Source organism: Alosa pseudoharengus, unplaced genomic scaffold (genome assembly GCF_046254945.1).
Source record: "Alosa pseudoharengus isolate Yale_2024_CS ecotype anadromous, Long Island Sound unplaced genomic scaffold, YU_APseudo_1.1 YU_APseudo_1.1_scf_34, whole genome shotgun sequence".
In the NCBI taxonomy this organism is placed as follows: domain Eukaryota; kingdom Metazoa; phylum Chordata; class Actinopteri; order Clupeiformes; family Clupeidae; genus Alosa; species Alosa pseudoharengus.
In genome coordinates, this window is record NW_027468737.1 from 82,882 (window position 1) to 104,353 (window position 21,472).

The 21,472-nt window shown below is 41.4% G+C and overlaps 1 protein-coding gene across 7 annotated transcripts; it reads right to left on the reverse strand.

The window, feature by feature from the left end:
- Window positions 1–234: 234 nt before the first annotated feature.
- LOC143101383 (tumor necrosis factor receptor superfamily member 14-like) lies at window positions 235–19,309 on the reverse strand. Of its 7 annotated transcripts, XM_076264682.1 has the most exons (9): window positions 19,131–19,309; window positions 16,726–16,985; window positions 15,291–15,419; window positions 14,548–14,599; window positions 5,704–5,827; window positions 5,329–5,454; window positions 5,050–5,205; window positions 2,009–2,096; window positions 235–671 (listed from the first exon to the last, which is right to left on the reverse strand). In XM_076264682.1, the coding sequence occupies exons 4-9, from the start codon at window positions 14,554–14,556 to the stop codon at window positions 482–484; spliced, it is 693 nt and encodes a 230-aa protein (XP_076120797.1). In that variant the 5' UTR covers window positions 14,557–14,599; window positions 15,291–15,419; window positions 16,726–16,985; window positions 19,131–19,309; the 3' UTR covers window positions 235–481. The 7 variants fall into 7 exon arrangements, with proteins under 7 accessions (XP_076120797.1, XP_076120799.1, XP_076120802.1 ...); XM_076264684.1 differs by having other exon boundaries at window positions 14,548–15,419; window positions 16,726–16,878; XM_076264687.1 differs by lacking the exon at window positions 15,291–15,419.
- Between the last annotated feature and the right edge of the window lie 2,163 nt (window positions 19,310–21,472).

A 21,472-nucleotide genomic window follows, 5' to 3' on the forward strand; every position in this document is an offset into this window, starting at 1 on the left:
ATCATTTTGCCAGGTTGGTTGGGTCTGGTAGAGCCTGAAAATTCCCCACATCCAAAATGGGGAATGACAAAGTATGATAACTTGCAGTAACTAGCTGCTGACTAGCTAAACAAACACATCAATTTTTCTACTGATTCTGGAAGGAGACAATGTGGCAAGACAGAGTGGCAGTGGTCACAGAATAGAAAACCATGTTTATTTACAACAGGTAAAGAACTGTACATCAAACGTATAAAAGGTAAAAAAATATGTTTTTATATATGTTCATTGTTCAATATATAAAAAGTCAAATATAAAAAGTGATGTGATTGCTTGGAATAATGTACAGAACAATTAGCTTGTTGACTGGTATAAGTGCTGTTAAATTCCCACAGATGATTAGAAGATCTTCAGATAAATGTGCCAGTAATAATAATTATACCCCCCACACAAAAAAAACTGAACAAATTAAAAGTTACTGTATGCCAAAAACAAAAGTATTTTATGCACCATCACAACACACAGCCACTAACATTCTTGGTTTTGTCCAACACCTTAACAATAGCACAACTAAAATAACACAAAATAAAATCAGCACTGCCCACAAAACCATGCGATGGCGACGGATTTCACAGTAAGCGTCATCTGTGTGGGTTCCTGGCTTCCACGTGAACAGCCCCAGAGATTCACACCTGATAGGATCAGAACACCACATTTATACAGTACGGGCCCAAGTATACATCTCAAAATCACATTTATATGGGCCTAAGTATACCTCTCAAACCACATTTATATGTGCCTAACTGTACCTCTCAAAATCACATTGACAGATGTGTCACTTTAGATTTCTGTTGTCAGGCAGTGTTTAGTCCAGCAGAAATCAATTCATAGTACACATTTAAAGGTGCAGTCAGTGATCGCCGACGCCTTCCAATCCCATAAAAATTTTTGTCACATTCAGCAATCATCTCCTCACGACCTGCTAGCTGCCCATTCCATGAGTATACTGTAAAAGAAACGGTCTCAGCAGGCAGCCCAGGCTCCGAAAACTGGACAAAACTGGACACAACTGGACAAAACTGGACACAACTGGACAAAACTGGGCACAAACAAATGGGTGCAGCATGTCCCCCAAACAAAAACAAAACCCTGTGTGGAGTTTCTGTGGGAATACTGAAGGGAGGGGGAGCTACCTCTCTGGTGTGTTTCATGGGAAAAAGCTTCTGCTAAACAACATGCGATTCCTGGACAGTCGCTGACTGCACCTTTAAATGTAAACCTCTAACACAGTTACAATACTGACATAAGATACTCAGTGGATAAATAAACAAGACACTGTATCCAGTAGGGCTTGGAGCCAGAGGGGTGTAAGTGACATTTCACCAACTTTACAGGAGGGCCAAAACAACACCAATTTGCCTTATTCACGTGGCAGCCATTGGTGGCCAAAACGAGGGTATAGGGTACACAGATCATAGTATTGTTGCATTCTATGCATTCACCAGTAGGTGGCAAGAATGCACTAATTATATAGTAAGTGTACCCTGGAGCCTCGTTTTGGTTTAAACAATGATCACTGTGTGAATAAGGTGAATTGCTTCCTTTGGGTCCTTTGGGTTTTCACTAATAACACTAAAACTATTTTTAAATCATTTCATCCTTTTGACAGGAGAAAGAACTTTAATTTCATATGTATATATATATATATATATCTTAATTTCGCCCAAAATGTCACTTATGCCCCTCTGGTTCTCACCCCTCACAAATGTACTTTAGCCAAACAACACAGAAAACGACAATAGCACACTCTTTTTTGGGGGGTAAAAAGTATATTTTTGGGGCATTTGCCTTTATTCTGATAGGACAGTAAAGATAGACAGGAAGGTGTGGGAGAGAGAGATGAGGTGGGATTGAGACATGACCGCAGGCTGGACTCGAACCTGGGTCCCCGTGGGCACTTGGACCCGTACATGGTACGGGCGATGTAGCCTGTTGCGCCACAGCGCCCCCCCGAATAGCGCACTCTTACCGTGTGTGTGGTCTGCAGGATGTGAAGGATCCGTTGGAGTATGTGGCACCTACACACTCAACACACACAGCATCTGTGAAGGCGGTGCCTGCAAGAGAAGAGTTATCACTAATCAAGCAGAAAAAACAAGTATTCAATTTGGGACCTTCATAATAAGACTGCCCTGCAACTGAGTGAGAAGGTCTTGATTATGTTTTGTTTTGACTTGTGTCTGCAAGAGAAGAGTTATTACAGACATCTAAAAAACAACCAGGCAGAGGTATGACATGTGCAACCTTTATAGACTGGCAATAAACTAATTATTGTTTATTACTATTATTATTATTATTATACACTCTCTAAAAATGCAATTCAATGAAAGGATATTAAAATGAATAATCAGAGGGATCGTGGAAAATGCAGCCAGAAAAGATTTAGCAAGTATGCAACTGAAAAACCCAGCCCTGGCCTCTGGCCACCCTCTCCTGCCACTAACGTGACAATGACCCCTAGTGCGATGGCCCCCCTCTCCTGCCACTAACGTGACAATGGCCCCTAGTGCGATGGCGATATAGGTAGCGTGAAGGCGGAGAGTCAAGGCGGGATTCTGAAATGGGCCAGACCTCTCCGGTGAAATGAAATTGAATAAACCAATCACACATGCGACCAGTATTAAATTCTGATCTGATCTGAATTCTATCTATCCTTTATTAAGTTCGGTCTGACTCTGCCCACATTGTCCGTCTGACTTCTCTCTGGTCACAGTGTGCATGCACTGTCGGCAAAATACGCTGTCAAACTTGCACCCCATGTACGAGAGCATTCATCTGCATTCGAGTCTGCAGTGAGGCTGGCATCACCTCCTAACAAGCTACATTCACCACATTTAGAAAACGTCCTATTCAAAGACAGTATACAGATGGCTCTCAAAACATTTGAATATCGTGGAAAAGTTCATTTCCCTCCCCTAATGTATCTCAAAAAGCGGATATTTCATGTATTGTACAGTAGATCCATTAGATATAATGTGAAATGTTTCAAGCAATTTTTTGTATTAATCTTGATGATTACGGCTTACAGCTCATGAAAAACAAAAATTACTATCTCAAAATATTAGAATAAAGAGGTTATAATACAGAAATGTCGACCATTTGAAAATAAATTAATTAATCTGACTAATCATAAATAATTCATTTATACACTCAATACTTGGTCAGGCTGCTTTTGCACAAATTACTGCATCAGTGTGGTGCGGTATGGAGGCAATCAGCTGTGGCACTGTTAAGGTGTTATGGAAGCCCAGGTTGCTTTGATAAAGGCCTTAAGGTCGTCTGTATTGTTGGGTCTGCTGTCTCTCATTTTCCTCTTGACAATAAACCTTGTTCTCTATGGGGTTCAGGTCAGACGAGTTGTCTGGACAATCAAGCACAGTAATACCATGGTAAGCAAACCAGTTACTAGCAATTTTGGCACTGTGGGCAGGTTCAAAGTCCTGCTGGAAAAGGAAATCAGCAGCTCCATAAAGCTTGTCAGCAGATGGAAGCATTAAGTGCTTTAAAATCTCCTGGTAGAAGGCTGCGTTGACTCTGGACATGATAAAACACAGTGGACCAACACCAGCAGATGAGATGGCACCTCAAATCACTGACGTGATGTGGAAATAAAACATCAAACTGGACTTCAGGCAACTTCTGTGCCTCTCCACTCTTCCTCCAGACTCTTGGGACCTTGTTGGACCCTGATATCCAAATTAAATGCAAAAGATTTTATGTCAAAAAAGGAGTTTGGACCACTGAGCAACGATCCAGTTATGTCTCTCCTTAGCCCAGGTAAGACACTCTAACCTTGTCTCTGATTCAGGAGTGGCTTGACACTAGGCATGTGCCACTTGTAGCCCATTTCCTGGACATGTCTGTGCTCTTGATACAGACTCCAGCCGCAGTCCACTCCTTGTGAAGTTCCCCCAAGTCCTTGAACTGACTTTGCTTGACAATTCTCTCAAGGCTGCTGTCATCCTGGTTGCTTGCGCACCTTTTCCTACCACACTTTTCCCTTCCCTTTTCCCAGTCAACTTTCTATGAATATGCTTTCATACAGTACTCTGTGAAGACCCTGCCCACCTGAAAGACGGTCTTAATGAGTGCCTTCTGGACAACTATCAAGTCTACAGTCTTTCCCAATCACAATTGTGTTTACTGAACCAGACTAAGAGTTTAAAGGCTCAAGAAGGCTGTAATATTTTGATATACTCAGATGTACTATGGCTTTCATGACCTGTAAGCCATAATCATCAAAATTAAAACAAAAAATGGCTTGAAATATTTCACTTTACATGTAAGTTTGCTGAGGTTTAGGCCCAACAACTGAGTCCAACAACTGAAATACAACAACCAGCGTAACTGTCCCTCATATTTCTGAGCTATCTATGCTTGCCACTTTCAAGTTCCCCATCTCCAATGTTACCAGGTGGAAAGGATGGCCTACACTGAAACACACTGAAGGATAGCCTACACTGAAACACACTGAAGGATAGCCTACTCAGCCAGAGACTAGCTCCCCCAGGGCTGAAAACACAAACCTCACTACGCTGAAACACACTGATGTTTCAAACTGATGTGACTCTACTTTATTCTTGTTATTACATGGCTCTTCATAATGCTGAATAATGCTCCATTCACTTGAATGGGCCTTCCCAAAGTTCGGTGGTCTGCTAATTCTCGATAACAGACCGCTGTCAAGGAAAATGGGTTTTGTGCTTCTAATTCACGTCTTTCATATCACTACGCAAGGACTGGAACTTCATTCAAAAGTGAAAGCAGACGGTTAATCAGCTGTGTTCTAAAGAATGTTACCCTGTGCACTTGTAATAGTCTTTCTAGCGCTACCCTGTGCATCGGAAGGCTCCTGCTGAGAGCATGTGCATGAAGAAAAGTTGAGTTGATAGGCAGGTGGTTGGTAGCCGTTTATTTGTCACGCTCCATGCTAAATTATTGGATGGGTTTTTAAATCCCTGTGGCTTCCACAGGTGACTGATATTTACAATAATCAAATAACAAACCAACCTGTTTGATTGATGTACTGTCCTGGTGAGCACTTTGTGTGTTCCACAGCTCCTCTGCAGCCATCTTTGATTGGGTCATTGCAGTAGTGACCTTCCAGAGGCTCACAGAGTGTGTCTGAGGTGGAGCTGCACGCCCTCTTCACTCTTAACCCTACGCCTGAACCAAGTGCACACAAATATTACCGCCGGGCATAATAGTATGAATGCATGACAATGAGTGAATTAATGAGTTACAGAATGAAATATTGGTGATCAGTGATTATAATAAATAAAGACTTACTTGAGTCACACACTGAACAAGATAAACATTTCAGGAGTCCATTTGGTGCATCAGTGAAGGTGGAGTTTGGACATGGCAGACATGTGGTGCTTGTAAATTCTGTGCAGTGACGTTTCACAAAATGTCCTTAAACACAGACAACACAATTTGGGCATCAATTGAATTGTTAACATTAACACGTCTTCATTTAACTTTTAAAGGAGCATGCCATATTTTTGGGGAATTAGTCTATTTGCCGTCTGGAGCTGAGGATACATACCCTTCAGTTCTCTGTGTGTGCAATAACACAGTTTGACACCGTTAGCCTAGCTTAGCATAATTCACTGGAAGTTACCCAGTTAGCCTTCAGCTCCCTGTTAGTAATGAGTGACTTACCAGTGCCACACATTGGGCAACACTCCTGTCCAATTTCATACTCCGCAGGGCCACATGCATTTATCATGACAGTACTGACCGCATGCAGGAGCAAGAGGCAAAACTTGTGCTGTCTTTCAGTAAACTGTAAAAAAAATAAATTTGACATTAAGTTAAATTCTGGGACAAAGGATCACACATAATTTGTTGAAGTTATAACTGTTAATTGCTAACTTTACTTCTAGTAACTTCACTTGACTCACTACTGCGTTTGATTTCTGTCCAAAGAGTCTGGGTATTACAATTGGAAATGTTAAAGACTCATTGTTTACTTTCATTATTGATATTTTATCTTGTTATTGATATTCTTATTAATACTATTTGGGTATTACAATTGGAAATGTTAAAGACTCATCTCTTCAGCTTATATTTAATTATTTAAGTCTTTTAGAGTTATGGCTTCTATATTTATGTTTTTTGTTTATTTTCATTATTGATATTTGATCTTGTTATTGATATTCTTATTAATACTATTTTGCTTAACAAATCTATTCAACTAGTCAGTGTTTAACTATTGCAATGTTAATATTCTGTAAGTTGATTTGGACAAAATGTCCTGCTAATAACATAACCATAAATAGGCCTATAAATTACGATTTTGTTGTTGTTGTGAATTAGTTATGATTGTAATTTATTAAATATGGCTAATTTCACTCCCCTCCCTGAAGGACATTTACACCACCCACCTCACCCGCAAGGCGACCAAAATTGTGAGTGATGCAAGTCACCCCGCTCACAATCTGTTTGATCTACTGCCCTCTGGGAAGAGGTACAGAAGCCTGCGCTCCCGCACTACCAGACTCACCAACAGCTTCATACAGCAAGCTGTTAGGATGCTGAACTCTCTCCCTCCTCTTCCCCCTCCACCCTCAGCCACATAACATCCTGGACATTGGTCCCACAAAATGGCCGCCTGCACTACTCCACTTGCACACTTGTACACTTTGCAACTTGTTGTTGTCCTGAAAACACAACACTTCTGCTGCTCTTACATAACTTGCACCACTATGCCACTTTCTTTCTTACTTAGGTCAAACAGAACTACCTCAGCCTTTTATTGGCCTGACTTTGCACTAGTACTTTATTGACTGTCTATGCACAATTTCAACCAAATTTTGCTGTTCTTATTTTTTTCATTATATGTGCCCTCTTATTTACTTATTTACTTACTTTTTTGTTTACTTGAATGTTATGTTTGTCTGTGGACTTAAATTGGTAAAATATGTCTTGTCTTCACCGTGGGATAGTGAGAAACGTAATTTCGATCTCTTTGTATGTCTGGAACATGTGAAGAAATTGACAATAAAGCTGACTTTGACTTTGACTTTGAATTTGTCATCATAATGCAGCCATTTCAGCAAATTGCCTTGATGTCATTTGATGATTTATCACCAGCAATTCAATTTCTGACTAAAAGTCTAGCATGTCATAACTTAGCATGTCCTACATTACATTTACATTTATTCATTTAGCAGACACTGTTGTCCAAAGTTAGCCTGGCGAGCCAGACCCACATTTACATGTAGGGTCTGGACACTCACCGTTCGCAGTGCTCAGTCCAAGGGGCGGGATAATCAGTTGTCTTTCAAATTCTCTCTGCACGCAATAGGACAGCGGCAGCGCTATGAGTCCCATGCGTTTCCCACCAGCGGAGCTAGTTGGCTAGTTCAAACGTTTGCCAACTTAATAAAAGCTTAACTCGTGTCACACTGTTCGCCAACAGCAACATCCATCTTATTTGTTTTCAAGTAGCAGGGAATTCAAGCCAAACCGTTGCAACTCTGCCATCAATCATTATGTTAAGCCCACCTACCGACTCTATACACGATTTCATTGGCCCGAAGTCTGGAGATCTGGAGCTCACAAGCCAACGGAGAGTTGCTAGACTAGCCCTGGCAGCAAATGTAATTTGCTGCCGCTAGGGGCGCGTCTAGATTTCTAGGCTAGTCCAAAGTGACTTACACATGGCAACTAGATTACAAGGGATTACATTGTCCCCAGAGCAACTTGGGGTTAAGGGCACAACAGTGGAAACCGGGAACTGAACCCACAACGTTCAGGCCTAGTTGTACTTTCAGAGAGTTCCATGCAGCAATATCAACCCAGTCCGCGTAGGTCCGTGTCATTCGTTCATTTGATATTCAGTTGTGAATTCAAAATGAAAAAAATACTGGTTATTTCACTATTTGTTTATGAATGTGATGCAAACAAACAAATAATTTTGTTTGTTTACAGTTGGCTATAAAGAAAAATAAATGTAATTCTAACCGTGTTATCTTAGTCCTGCAGCCATGGGGTCAGACCGATTTTGTCGGTTAAAGTTGTTTTTTTTTTTGCACGCATTTCCTGATTTTAGGTTTGGATGTAAATAAAAAAATGCCTCCATTCCACTAAAAACACCCGGGCGCAATTAATCCCGAATTTGTTTACCCTATTCACCTGTTACCTCGCCTTATATTCAACACATTGAACAAGAAAGGCTGAGGCTAATAACGAGAATTGCTCAACAAAGCTTCTCTCGTCAGCGACTTCATTGTGGACCATAAACTGGATTTTTTATGCCTGACGGAAACGTGGCAGCAGAGCAATGATTTCTTCCACCTGAACCAAGCAGTCCCACATGGATTTGTTTACATCTGTAAAGCCCGCTCATCCGGGAGGGGAGGTGGTCTTGCACTGCTCTATCGCGAGAATGTGAAACTGACACCGCTATCTGTGCCTGATCACACCTCTTTTGAACTGCTGGCTGTTAAACTCAGAGGACCCACACCCACCATTATTGCGGTATTGTACAGACCACCTAAACCATCAAATATGTTTATTCCTGAACTTTCAACTGTTCTTACTGCTTTGAATGCAATGTCTCCTAATGTCATCCTGATGGGGGATTTTAATATACATATGGACAAATGTTCTAATGCATTTACAAAAGACTTTATGGATATGCTTGACTCCTTTGGGATCACACAATATGTTGACTTTCCAACCCACAACAAAGGACATATTGGTCTGTTGCTCTGGTATCAAGCCTGTCAATATCAGTACTGCTGAACTACCCATCTTTGACCACAAAGCTGTACTGTTTGACACCCATCTGCCTGTAATGAAGTCCAAGGTTCAGCGTGTGATGTCATATCGCAACATTAAAAAGGTGGACCCAGAGGAACTCACTTCTCTAATTGCCACTTATCCCTCCCCTGCTTTTAATACTTCATTGGGGGATTTAGTTGACCACTATAATGACTGCATGTCTACAGCACTTGACAGACTTGCTCCTATGAAGACGCAAACTGTTTCATTTGTGCACTCCGCTCCTTGGTTTACACCTGAACTTCGGCATATGAAATCCTTGGGCCGACGCCTGGAGCGGCTGTCAAAAAAGACTGGTCTTAATGTACACAAAGACATGTATTCTGAACACCTGCATCAGTATAAAAACGCACTCTGTGTTGCAAAAACATCATACTATGCAAAGATAATCAGTGAAGGACAAGGAAACACCAGGGCTCTCTTTTCTACTGTTAATGGTCTCCTTAAGCCACCTGATAACATCACCCACCAGGAACTCTCTGATGAACGCTGCTCAGCCTTCCTGAACTTTTTCAATACCAAAATTGAGGCAATCCACCAACAATTAGAATGTTCCATTACTCAGTTGAAACAATCATACTCACTGAGCACTCTGGGCTCACCTTCCATCAATGAACTCCGTGAATTCAGTCTCCCTGCTGAAAGTACCATCTGTGGCCTCATCAAAAAGTGCAATTCCTCCACCTGTCAGCTGGACCCTCTTCCAACAAGCCTGGTTAAGAGCTGCCTGCCATCTATTGCTCCGATGATTACATCAATATTTCACACTTCTCTTCTCTCTGGCACTGTACCACCATCCTTTAAAACTGCTATTGTCAGACCAACACTGAAAAAACCTGGATTGGATTCTGACAACTTCAACAATTACAGGCCTATTTCCAACTTGCCTTTTCTCTCCAAAGTCCTTGATAAGATAGTGGCAACTCAACTCCAGGATCACCTGAAGGACAATGACCTCTTCGAGCCATTCCAGTCTGGATTTCGTCCTATGCACAGTACTGAAACGGCCATGATTAAGATTACTAATGACCTCCTCTGTGCAGCTGATGATTTCCATTCTGATTCTCCTTGATCTCAGTGCAGCCTTTGACACCATCTCCCACCATCTTCTCCTGGAACGTTTAGCCAATATCGGAGTGTGGGGCAGTGTTCACCAGTGGTTCACCTCCTATCTCTCTGGAAGGACACAGTTTGTACAAATACAGAGCTGCAAGTCTGAGAGCAGTGCTGTGACAAGAGGGGTACCCCAGGGGTCTGTGTTGGGCCCTCTGTTGTTTATTATCTACCTCCTCCCACTTGGCACTATCCTCAGGCAACATGGTGTTCAATTTCACTGCTATGCTGACGACACCCAGCTCTACTTATCTACAAAACCCACTGCCACTCTTCCTCCAGCTGCATTTACTGCCTGCCTGCATGACATAAACTTGTGGATGACACAAAACTACCTGAAACTGAATAGCAGTAAGACTGAGCTCTTAGTGGTTGGCTCCAAATCTGCTCTTGCTAAGATGGAACCTTTCACCTTTTGTATAGATGGCAGCACCATCCCTTGCTCCAACCAGGTCAAGAGCCTTGGTGTCATACTGGACAACACACTTTCATTTAGTGCGCACATAAACAGTATGTCTCGAAGTGCTTTTTTCCATCTAAGGAACATTGCACGGCTTCGCCCAGCGCTCACCCAGCAGAGTGCAGAAGTCCTTGTAAATGCGTATGTGACATCCCGCCTTGACTACTGTAATTCCATCTTGTCCGGAATCCCTAACAAGCTACTCCATCGGCTCCAACTGATTCAGAATTTTGCAGCAAGGATTATTATAGGCTCCAAATCCACTAGTCATGTAACACCAACTGCACTGGCTTCCAGTTGCCTACAGAATACATTTCAAAGTCCTACTCCTGGCATACAAGGCCCTACACAATTATACCCCCACCTACCTCACTGACCTCCTAGAAGTCTACACTCCTGCCCGCTCACTGAGATCCTCCTCAGCAGGCCTACTGCATGTCCCTAATGTGAACCTCAGCACCCAGGGAGAGAGGGCTTTCAGCTACATAGCCCCCAAGCTGTGGAATTCACTGCCAGACTACATGAGACATTGTGACTCAATTACTGACTTTAAAAACAGACTCAAAACATATCTCTTCAAGATGGCTTATGGACTGACTGACTGATTTTTACTTTTTTATTTTTACTTTTACTTTTAATTTAATTTTTTGAGATGACTATAATTTTACAACCTTTTTGTTTTTGTTTATTTGTGAAGTGACCTTGGGTGACATGAAAGGCGCTCTAAATAAAATGTATTATTATTATTATTATTATTATTATATCACCGGACACCCTCTCTAATCTTATTGAGTTACTCCTTGGCAACAAGAAACAGCAAAAAAAAACTTTAACCCACAAAACCAGGTTCACTTAAATTATGGCATTTGGCTGCCGGACTATCTGGACAGTATGCTAGGCTGACTAGCTCTGAACTACATACTGTAGACCTGTGGAAGTAGAAACAAGGTAGCCTACCCTGGAAATCCAGAGTTCTCGCGAGAGCACAATGGAATTGTCTCTGCGAGACACTCTGGCAATGAGCAATGATGCACCTTACTAGGGGGCAGGCGAATTCCTGGAAGTAGAAGAATCAATGGTGGCTGGAGGGACCACTTCTCTGCTAACCCCCATAGAAGCCCATTCATTTTAGGATTTTTTTTTTAAATACCATAACTTCATATAGCATATATCCTGTGCCGATATTGTAGCCTCTGTGTTATCTACATAAACAATACAGTAAAAGGCAAAACAAGACTCGACTACCTCGTACGTAACGTTAGGTTCCCGTAAGAAGAATGTTTAGCATGTCCAGTTGAAGGGAAGCTAACGCACCGAAGGGAGATAACCGTATTGTTTGGATAAGAAGCGTAGTCCTAACCTGACTCTCGCCAGATGAATTTCGTTCCGCCTAGCTCCACTCATCCATCTGGAACCGATCCATTGAAGTGTTGCTTCAGAAGGCTGGGCCTAATCAAAAAATGCTTGCATATGATTGAATAAGCCACTTGTCCGTCATCTATTGACGTGCTACTTCAACCACTCACATCGAAGCCAACCCATGACGCTGATAACAGTCTCACAGTCGCTTCTACGCTATGTCACATCTATGAAACTCCCGCCCTGCGTCCTGATTGGCTGTACCATAAAATCAGTTGCAGAAATCACTCTCAATGGAAGAGGTCCCAGATGGATGTGAGTGAAGCTAGGCGGAGCTAAGCGGAACGAAATTCATCTGGCGAGAGTCAGGTTAGCGTAGTCCAGCCAGCACAGAAACTTGTGAACAAAGCTATGTAGCCTACAATAGCATTGTATGTTAAGGTAAAGCATAGAAGCAAGTAAACCTAATGAAAAACGGTAGTTTTACCGTTAGGTAGTCTAACGATAATCATTTCAGAGGTTTTCGATGGATTGACCGTAGGTCAGAAAAGTGGAAAGAAGATTAGCTTCAAGGCTATAACTTTTTTGTTTTGTTTTACCATGACTGTTTTTGAAGATGATCATGTGTGGTAGTTTCAACATTAACACGACTTGATATCACTTGTGAGGATGATATTAATAATAATACATAAATAAATGTTTAACTTTGATGACTTTGAAGGTGAAGGAAGTGTGAGAAGAATTTCTGTGTATCCATCATATTACAGTACAAGATTCAGTTTGATGGCTAACGTCACAAAGTTAAGTGCGAGTCTGCAGTACTGGGGGGACCAACTGAAAAATTGGTCTGAAAAAAAAAGTCTGTTCGTCCATTTCTTTTACTGTCTATGCTTGCATTCCGGGGAACCAGCTAAACTGATGAAGACAGCGCTGCAACGTTGGAGGACAGTGAACATTGGTCGTAGTGTTATCCAATTGCATCGAAGTCCGAAATCATTCAGAGTAAACATTGGTCTAGTGTTATCCAATTGCATGCAGTGAGATTTTTAAATGCATGCTTGTTGCCGCCCCTAGTTGGGCCATTTATTGTTCGTGGCCATGACCCTTAATCTTTCTAGATTACCAGGGTAGCCTGACGAGCCAGACCCACATTAGGGTGCGTCTAGATTTCTAGGCTAAGGGTCTGGATTTTCCAGGCTAGAAACAAGGTAGGTTGGTAAGGCTGGTTTTCGCTAATTCTTTGAGGGGGTCATATCGTGGCCATCTGAATGATTAGTCTCTTGAGGCATAAAGGCTATAATCTAGACATAATTTTTGACCTGTTGCCAAAGCATGCGATGCATTGCTGCCATTTCAGAGCACATAACAGAAACTGGCGCAGGACGTGGATGCTTAGTGTAGTGTAGATTTAGAAAAGTTCACAAACTAAGAGAGGAGCAGGCTTTCTCATGATGCGCAGTTGGAACTTGTCGTTTTCGTCAGCAAACAGAATGGCCAACCCCGCGAGCGCATTCAAACTAGACTGCTCCAACCGGTTATTAAGTGATGATGCTAATAAATCTTTTTCCGGGTCCAACGGCTTTCAAAGCCACTCGGTCAAAGATGGTTGATTACGAAGATACTTCATGAGAGGCCATTTCCTGTCCCTGGAAATTTATGCAAATAGGGTAGCAGTACACGCCCCCGCACATTTATGCAGTGATCGGGCTCTCTTTTTAACATTGAGGTCTATGGCAGAATCCAAGAATTTCCCAGAATTTGTCAAAGCCTTATTTTTCTGAGCAATGGATGCACATTTCGGACACGGTATCATGATCAACATTAATGAAGGTGTACACCAAGTTTATTTTGTACTCCGGCTTGCCTGGCGTGGAACCGAGGCGTTCAAACGTAAGTCATACGTCAGTGACACGCCCCTGTGCAGGCGGGAACTGAACCAGAGCCCGTCTCTGGCTGAACTCCACTTTGCCCTCATAGACATGAACTAGGACGACCCATCTTGCTACGCATTCATTATCTTTGACTCGGTTTTGTCTTGTCCATATGGTCTATACACGGTTTTCCGTTTACCAACAAAACTAGATGCGCGCGCAGCCGTGAGGCAGAAGACGCTTGGTGGCCGTCCACAACGTTATAAACTTAACCTAAATAGTCGGCTGCTGTAAGCTACAATCTGATTTTTTTGTATTCCCCTGTTGTCTCAATGATAATAACATCTCATTTCAGACTATATTTCAAAGTTTGCGGTTCATTTGCATTATTAATATAACATCGTATTTTGTCATTTTTGGCAAAGACATGCATTCCATAGGGATATAGGGATATTGGAATGCATTCCATAGGGATATTGAACATAGCCTATTTAACATTCTCTAACCTCAACCTAATAAAATCCTATTTTTCGCGGAAGCCTGGAAGTTAACCGGGTTTGTTTTACTCTCAATAAAACGGAGGTGATGGTGAGAAGGTTTATGAGTTGCAAAAACTGGCTGGCTGCGCTAGTAAACGTTTTTTTGTCATTCTCTGTCCGTCTTGTCACTTTCTCTCTCCATCACTCTCGCATGCATGAAATCGACGACAGGCAGCAGCAGAAGATACAAAGGCTAACTGGCGTATCTCTTTCAGTAAGGTAAAATCAACGTCCAAAATGCGGTGTTATATGCAGTGGAAATATTGTAAACAGTGTATCATGCTCTGAAAGCCTATTTATTTCTTTATTTATGGACAACATAGTTAAGGCGGGAGGTGTGTCGAACTAAAATTCAAAACATTGGGCTACTTACCATTTGCATTCAGATGATGTCATGATATTCTGAAGTGTCTAGCACAAGAGAACTGTAGCATAAGCAAAAACGACAGAAGAATAGTCATAAGAAAATTAACCATGGAATTGTAAAAACAACTTTCTTACAGGTTACAGTTAAAGGAACCATATGTAAGAAATGTATTTCAATTAATCATAAAATGACCCTGATATGCCACTAGACATTAAGAAATCATGTTCATTTCAAATACTTATATCACTGACAACTGTAGTCTGGCCAGTATATTGTCATTTAAAAAGTGAAGTTGCAGCCCTCAACTGATGTTTATGCTAACACATTCGCGCCGCGCACCAGAGCGTTTGAGTGCACATACCGACATGGGAGAGGTATGACTCAACTCGTGAAAGTTAAGGTAAGAACATATATTACTACTGACATTGGGTGGCGTGTTCCTTAAAAACATTATCAGAACAGGTGAAAGTGCTTGAAATGTAACAATTTTGTAACTTTGTGTGGGAATAGCCGGTGCAGAAAGACAACATTCCCGCATACAGACACCCACACTCAGACACACAGACACAGGCACAGACACATAGCACCTACTATTATTACACTCTGGTCCAGTAGACACGAACACCACATAATAGTTATGCGTAGGGGGAGTGTACTGTGTGCAGTCATTGAAAATAAGTTATTTTGTATATTCACACAAAATGAGCCTTGGCCAATGAGTTGAGAAATATTAAATAGCATCATTTTACTTTTAGCAAACATTGAGGCCTCCGTACTGACATCTGCAGCTGGAGCCTCGATAGCACAATAGGTAGCACATCAGTTTCATAATCTGAAGGTCGTGAGTTCAATCCTCACAAGGGGCATCAATGGAGCTGCTGGAGGGGAGAAGGAGTTAGGATGAGGGCCCAGCACAGACTGAGGACCCAGAATGGTGTCTGTCATAGGGCCCATATTTTAGCAGCACCCCTGCAGGGAATGGTGCTCATTTATCAACTATAGTGATAAAACATGGCTATCATGGTAACCCATGAAAACAAAAAAACATGGTCATGGTTACCCAAAAAACATGGTTGCCATTGTAATAGTAAAACCATGGTTAATTTTCGTAAGGGCAGTCTGGTGTTTGCAGAAGTGAGTGTGGCATCTGGCTCAATATTCTGCTGTTGTGGTAGGTGAAATTTCACGGGGGAAACATGATGATTGGTCAAATTTGCGAAAAAGTTGCGGTGTTTGGACAAAATTGCGAGGTCGCCCAGAATTCGCGGGGATTTGCTGAATTTGCGTTAATTGTTGCGATCGCAACATTGCAAATTCCTGGAGGGACTGAAAAAAGTAAGTTTGGACCTGATACCTATTGTCAGTTTTTTGGAATATGGCGAAGATGTGTTAAACCTGATACCACTGATGCTTACTTTAAAAACTAAGTCTTCTGGGGGCTCAACAACTCTTCAAATGTACTATTTTATTTTGCCAAGTCACATTTTGGAAGAAGTTTAAGTACCTACCATTCTAGGTTATACTTGAGCTACACCCCTGACATTCCATGTCTGGATGCTATTAGTGACAGATATTGATTGTAGACAATTTGAATTCTACAGGTGAGAGTTTTCCAGATATTGCTGTTTAAAAATTGCTTTTCAGAGTTTGATGCCAAACAATGGCCAAAAATGACTAAACTACCCCTCATTCAATATTTTCTAATGAGAAAACTATTAACAGTAGAGACCTAATATGTTGGATTTGACCTATTAGTAAGTCCATCTTTTTACTAGAATTCAGGAAATTCTGAGATGGTAAGGTGGGAAGATTTTCAGAATTTAAGTGAAAAGAGACGGAATGACCCATACACATCTACACATTAAACAAGGAACAGCAAGACAGAATGGCAAGCAGGTTGGATATTAGAGGGCAGAGAATGTCAGAGAGTATAGCCTACATGTGAGTTTTGAGCCCAGAGAGTATAGCCTACATGTGAGTTTTGAGCCCAGGTTTGAAAGCAGTGACGGAGTGGGCAATTCTTATATCAGGTGACCGCTGATTCCACACACTACACTTAACATCTAACAACAACCAGAGCCCTAGTCATTCCATTTAAGCCATATATCTTCATAATATCTTACATAACATGATTTTCTCTCTCTATTCATTCTCTTTTCAGTAGAGCAATATAAGTATACTCACATCTCTGGCAGGGTAAAACGTCTTCCTGTTTCTGTCTTTCCTGTGGACTTTTCTTTTGCTGCCTATGGGACAGTGCTCTTCCACAGTAATCTCATGAAATGGGCTACTGTGTCCTTGTGGGAAGGAGACTCTGTGACTCATGGACCCTTATGACTGTCATGGGGAAACATTTGATTTGTCATGGGGGAAATCCCTCCTTCCATGTGAGACTCTGTGAGCAGCATTCTTCTTTTACTATCATTATAGTGTAGTCAACTACACTTTAAGTAAAACAAGAATACATGTTAATGGAGAAACACATATTTTACGACAGTTGGAGTTTATTTGAGTACCTGTCATTGGCAAAAGCAGTTCCGCTAACCAAACCAAAGGGTGGTTTATGAATGTGATCACAAATCCAGTCTGAAACACAATCTTTTGAGGCACTGGAGTCACTATCAGTGAGGACCTCAAGTGGACCCATCTCTCTAAGGTCATAAGAAGTGGCTTTCAAAGCCTCCATTTTCTTAGACGGCAGAGGGCTGTAACAAACCATCAAAGACATCCCCACAAGGCTTGGCATGATAACTTACATTTCTATATTTAGCAGACACTGTTGTCCAAAGTGACTCAATCAACTATATTACAAGGGCTTACATTGTCCCTGGAGCAACTTGGTCAAGGTCAAGATCAAGGTGAACTTTATTATCCCACAGGGGGAAATTCATGTGGTCCTTCATTGCGCCTCTGTCACAACACACTCTCCCAGACAATAAATGACAATAGACTTACTACAGAAATGACAATGACAGTGCAACATCAAACATTGATACAACATGGAAAATACTAAACATTGTAGCTAAAAATGTAAAAGAATCATAAAAAATAGCTAGGAAGCTAGCTAGAAATGGCTGTCAAGGGGATTGTGATCAACCATCCAGTTAAAGTGCCAGTGTGGAGTTAAAGGGCTTGCGATGTGCTTGGTCATTATACAATCTGATCGCTGTGGGCACAAACAATTTATTGTACCTTTCTGTTCTAATTCTCTGTTGAAGAATTCTGCCAGTTGACCTATTGCTTCGCATAAATTTATGATGGAGAGGGTGGGAGGGGTCATTAAGGATTTGGTCAGTCTTTTTTAGTATAAGGTCATTGTACAGCTGAGCTGCTGACACCTGGTCAAGTCCGATGATATTGCTGGCCATCTTGATCATACGCTGCAGTCTCTTTTGGTCCTTAACATGCATGTTGCCAAACACACAGTAAGGCCAAATGACAGAACGCTCTGAAGAAGACTTTTATAAAACATAACAAGGACCCAAGGTGTGCCTTGCTCAAGGGCTCAGCGGTGGAAGCTGGGAATTGAACCCACAACTTTCAGGCTACTACTCCCTAACCCAGCCCCTTAACCACTACCACTTAGCTATCGAGATTGTTTCTGGCCCAGATCTGATTGCTTAGAGCAGTGTTTTTCAACCACTGTGCCGGGGCACACTAGTGTGCCGTGAGAGATCATCAGGTGTGCCGCAGAAAATTACCCAAATGTCACTCACTGGTCCAGAAAAGCAACCGTTGCATCAAAAAATGTATAACCACATGCTCTCATTGATTGTATGATTGCACTATTTGTGGTATGCAGGCATTGTACAACGGGGGCCCCATATGCAGTATTCACAGAATCATCACATATCCAGTTCATAACAACAATTAAATTAGATATAGTCACCTACAAATGAAACAGAGGGCGCTTGTTTTATTGAGCAGGTCTTGCATAGAAGCCATAATAAGGCCATATCTGTGTATTATTCAAAATTTTAGGCTATGGTATGTTTATTTTTTCTTCACACAGGATGTTAGTGTGCCGTGGGACATTTTAAGTGTCAAAAGTGTGCCGTGGCACAAAAAAGGTTGAAAAACACTGGCTTAGAGACCCCAAAACATGTCTGCCCCTGCCAGTGAGGATGGACATTAAGCAATATGCCCCAAGGGCTTACAGAGATTTTAGAACAGCTAAGTTAGGCAAGCATTGTTTTTCTGCCAAGCTCACAACAGTTGCAAAGCAACAAAGACACAACAACACAGTTTTGTTTTTCATGGTAGGCTAATGGCAGAGAAGGTTGAAGTTTTGGTAATCTAGGATCTTTGGTACCAGGGATGTGAAGCAGTTTTCTAAAGTAACCTACATGGATTAGCCAATTATAATCAAGGACTGGAACTGATATCTAGACCTCTTCTTGCTCTCAGTACAATCATATAATTTAAGCCCAATGTAAAAGCTCATTAAATAGCATTTCTTATGTCTATAGGCTACCAGTAGTCAGTTTGGATGAAGGTGCCTGCTAGAATAAATGTAAATAAGAAATATTTCATTTGTCTTTTTTATACCAAGAGAAGAATAGAGAAAAATAAAAGTAAAGGTTACTCACATCTCTGTGTCCTCTGATGCTTCAAAGGAAAGTTGCTTGAGAAAACTGTTCACACATATATAATTTTCCATTAAACATATCCTATTTACTTGACCAATGCACCCATCTTTTTTCCAAAACAAGTGCATGAGGGAGATATAAATACACTTCCTTGTTTCCGTCAACTGACTGTTCCTGCTTTGTTCCTCCCACACAGTATGACGGAGGGGACGCCTGCTGTATTCAAAAGCAACCTATTGGAAAGACTGTGTGGTATATCTTTCCACAGTTGACACATAAACACAGCTGTGTGTTTGCTGCAGTTGACACATTTAGTTGTGGAATATTAAAGTAAATAAGTGCAATCCTCTACTTTCAACTCAGCCTTGTGGATTTACGTGACTGGATTTGGATAATGTCATTCATGGCAAGTACCTTTGGTTAGAGAGAGAATGCACAGTGGGACTTTCTGAGCAGCAGTGTTCATCAAAATGTCCTTAAGACAGTATGAGTTAGGTGTTAAAACTTCAAGTTTGTCATAAACTTCATGTTGCTGAAAGGGATCCAGCAGATCCAGTGTGTGTGGCAATCAGGGGAGCAGCTTCACATTTCTTTATAAAAAAAAAAAAATGGGTGAATAGTAGTGTTATATTCCAGAAAGGAGAGATATGAATGGATGTCAAATGGCTCTGAGGATTTGTGGACTCTTGCACTAACCCATTCATAACTAATTCATTTCATTTGGTAGTTTCATCAGAGGGTAGTACTTATTGCTGAACTGTTAGAATACGCTTGGACTTGTATTGATATGCTTTATATATCTCTATTCTATGTGAGTAGTACTTATTGCTGCAGCTGCACTGTATCCTGTGTCCAAATAATACTCTAGTGGCAGTGTACCTTTAAATTACTCAAGTTAGTTAACTAAATAACCTCACTTGTGACCTATCAACAACAGAAAAGGATGCCTTAAACTAAGGAACATGCCAACCTGCAGGGAATTTAGCTTATCATGCTTTAGATTACATGATATAGCCTTCTCTTCTCTGTGCATGCCTCCCTGCTTGGTCCATATTCAGAATCTTGTTTTTTCTCTGCCACCACCCTAAAAATACTAGCAAAACTACCATAAAACAAATTGCTGTCAGATGTATCCATAAAACCATGTGATGACGATGACGATGGTTTTTACAGTGAGCATCAGCTGTGTGCATCCCTGGCTTCCTCATGATGAGTCCCAAAGATTCACACCTGACGGGGGAAAGGTCCACGTGTTTTATGCTCCCAAATGTAGAGAGTCTGGCCTAGATCAAGGGGGCAGGCGAATTCCCGGAAGTAGAAGAATCGACGTAGGCTGGAGGGACCACCTCTCTGCTAACTCCGGAGAGGGAGTTAAGTCATTTTCCGACGAATGACTGTCGCAGGAAGTTGCGTCTTAACAAAGGGACGCCAGACCCTCTTGTAACAGCTGTACTCGGTGATACTGCAGACTCGTAAAAGTAGTTAGAGAATAAGGCAGAAAAACGACAAGTTTCCTCATGCTGCTTCCTTATGTTGGAATATGCAAAAATGTACAAACAATCAAGAGGATGCTTTCTTGTATGTGATTTCTGCAACAGTGATACTGCAAACGTGTTGATAGCCTATTGTTGAGCCTATTTTTATGCTGTAGCCTAGTGTAAAGCATGTCACACTAGCCTAGCCTACAGAAAACACTTAATTGATGTGATATAATGATAACTTGTATGCCTACAATGGTTTATTAAACATCGTAGTCATTTATTTAGTCAGTCATCATGTTCATGTTAATGAATAGGAAGGACATCTAAACGATACCAACATTTAAATAAACCAACATTTCGCGCAATATCTGCCGTGAGTCCCTATGCGTGAGTCACAAGCTCCTCCCAGCTGACTGGCAGATCACGTGGACAGTCAGTCGCGATCGATTATTTAATAAATACATGTGAATTACGAATAATAATAAAAAGATTCTACCTAATGTGACTGTTTTTTCCATGAACTGTAAAAGAAAACACGTTTTTCCCACTGTATTCTCCATAAAGAGTAAAGTAAATGATGTACTTATTTCTGGAATTGACGTCACTTCCTGGACTCGTCTGAGGCTGGTCTAATGGGTCATTCATCTCAACTCCTACTGTAACTCCGCCTATTTCACGCCGCCATTTTGAATATCGATAAGCCGTAAACTCACTTCCGGTTGACAATGTCTTATGGAGAAAACTGTAATCGGATCTAGTATGTACAAGTTTACAAGGAATTTGCGGCATCTGCCAAAAGTTAGTCTATCACAGGTGGCAGAAATTGTGGAACTTCACACGCAAACTAAGCGATCCAAACTG

What these genes read in the sequence shown, in the direction of transcription:
- LOC143101383 (XM_076264684.1), bottom strand. An exon ending in ACAGTACATCAATCAAACAG is followed by an intron (nt 2,097 to 5,049) that starts GTTGGTTTGTTA and finishes CTTCTCTTGCAG; the next exon opens with GCACCGCCTTCACAGATGCT. An exon ending in TCCTGCAGACCACACACACG is followed by an intron (nt 672 to 2,008) that starts GTAAGAGTGCGC and finishes TGATCCTATCAG; the next exon opens with GTGTGAATCTCTGGGGCTGT.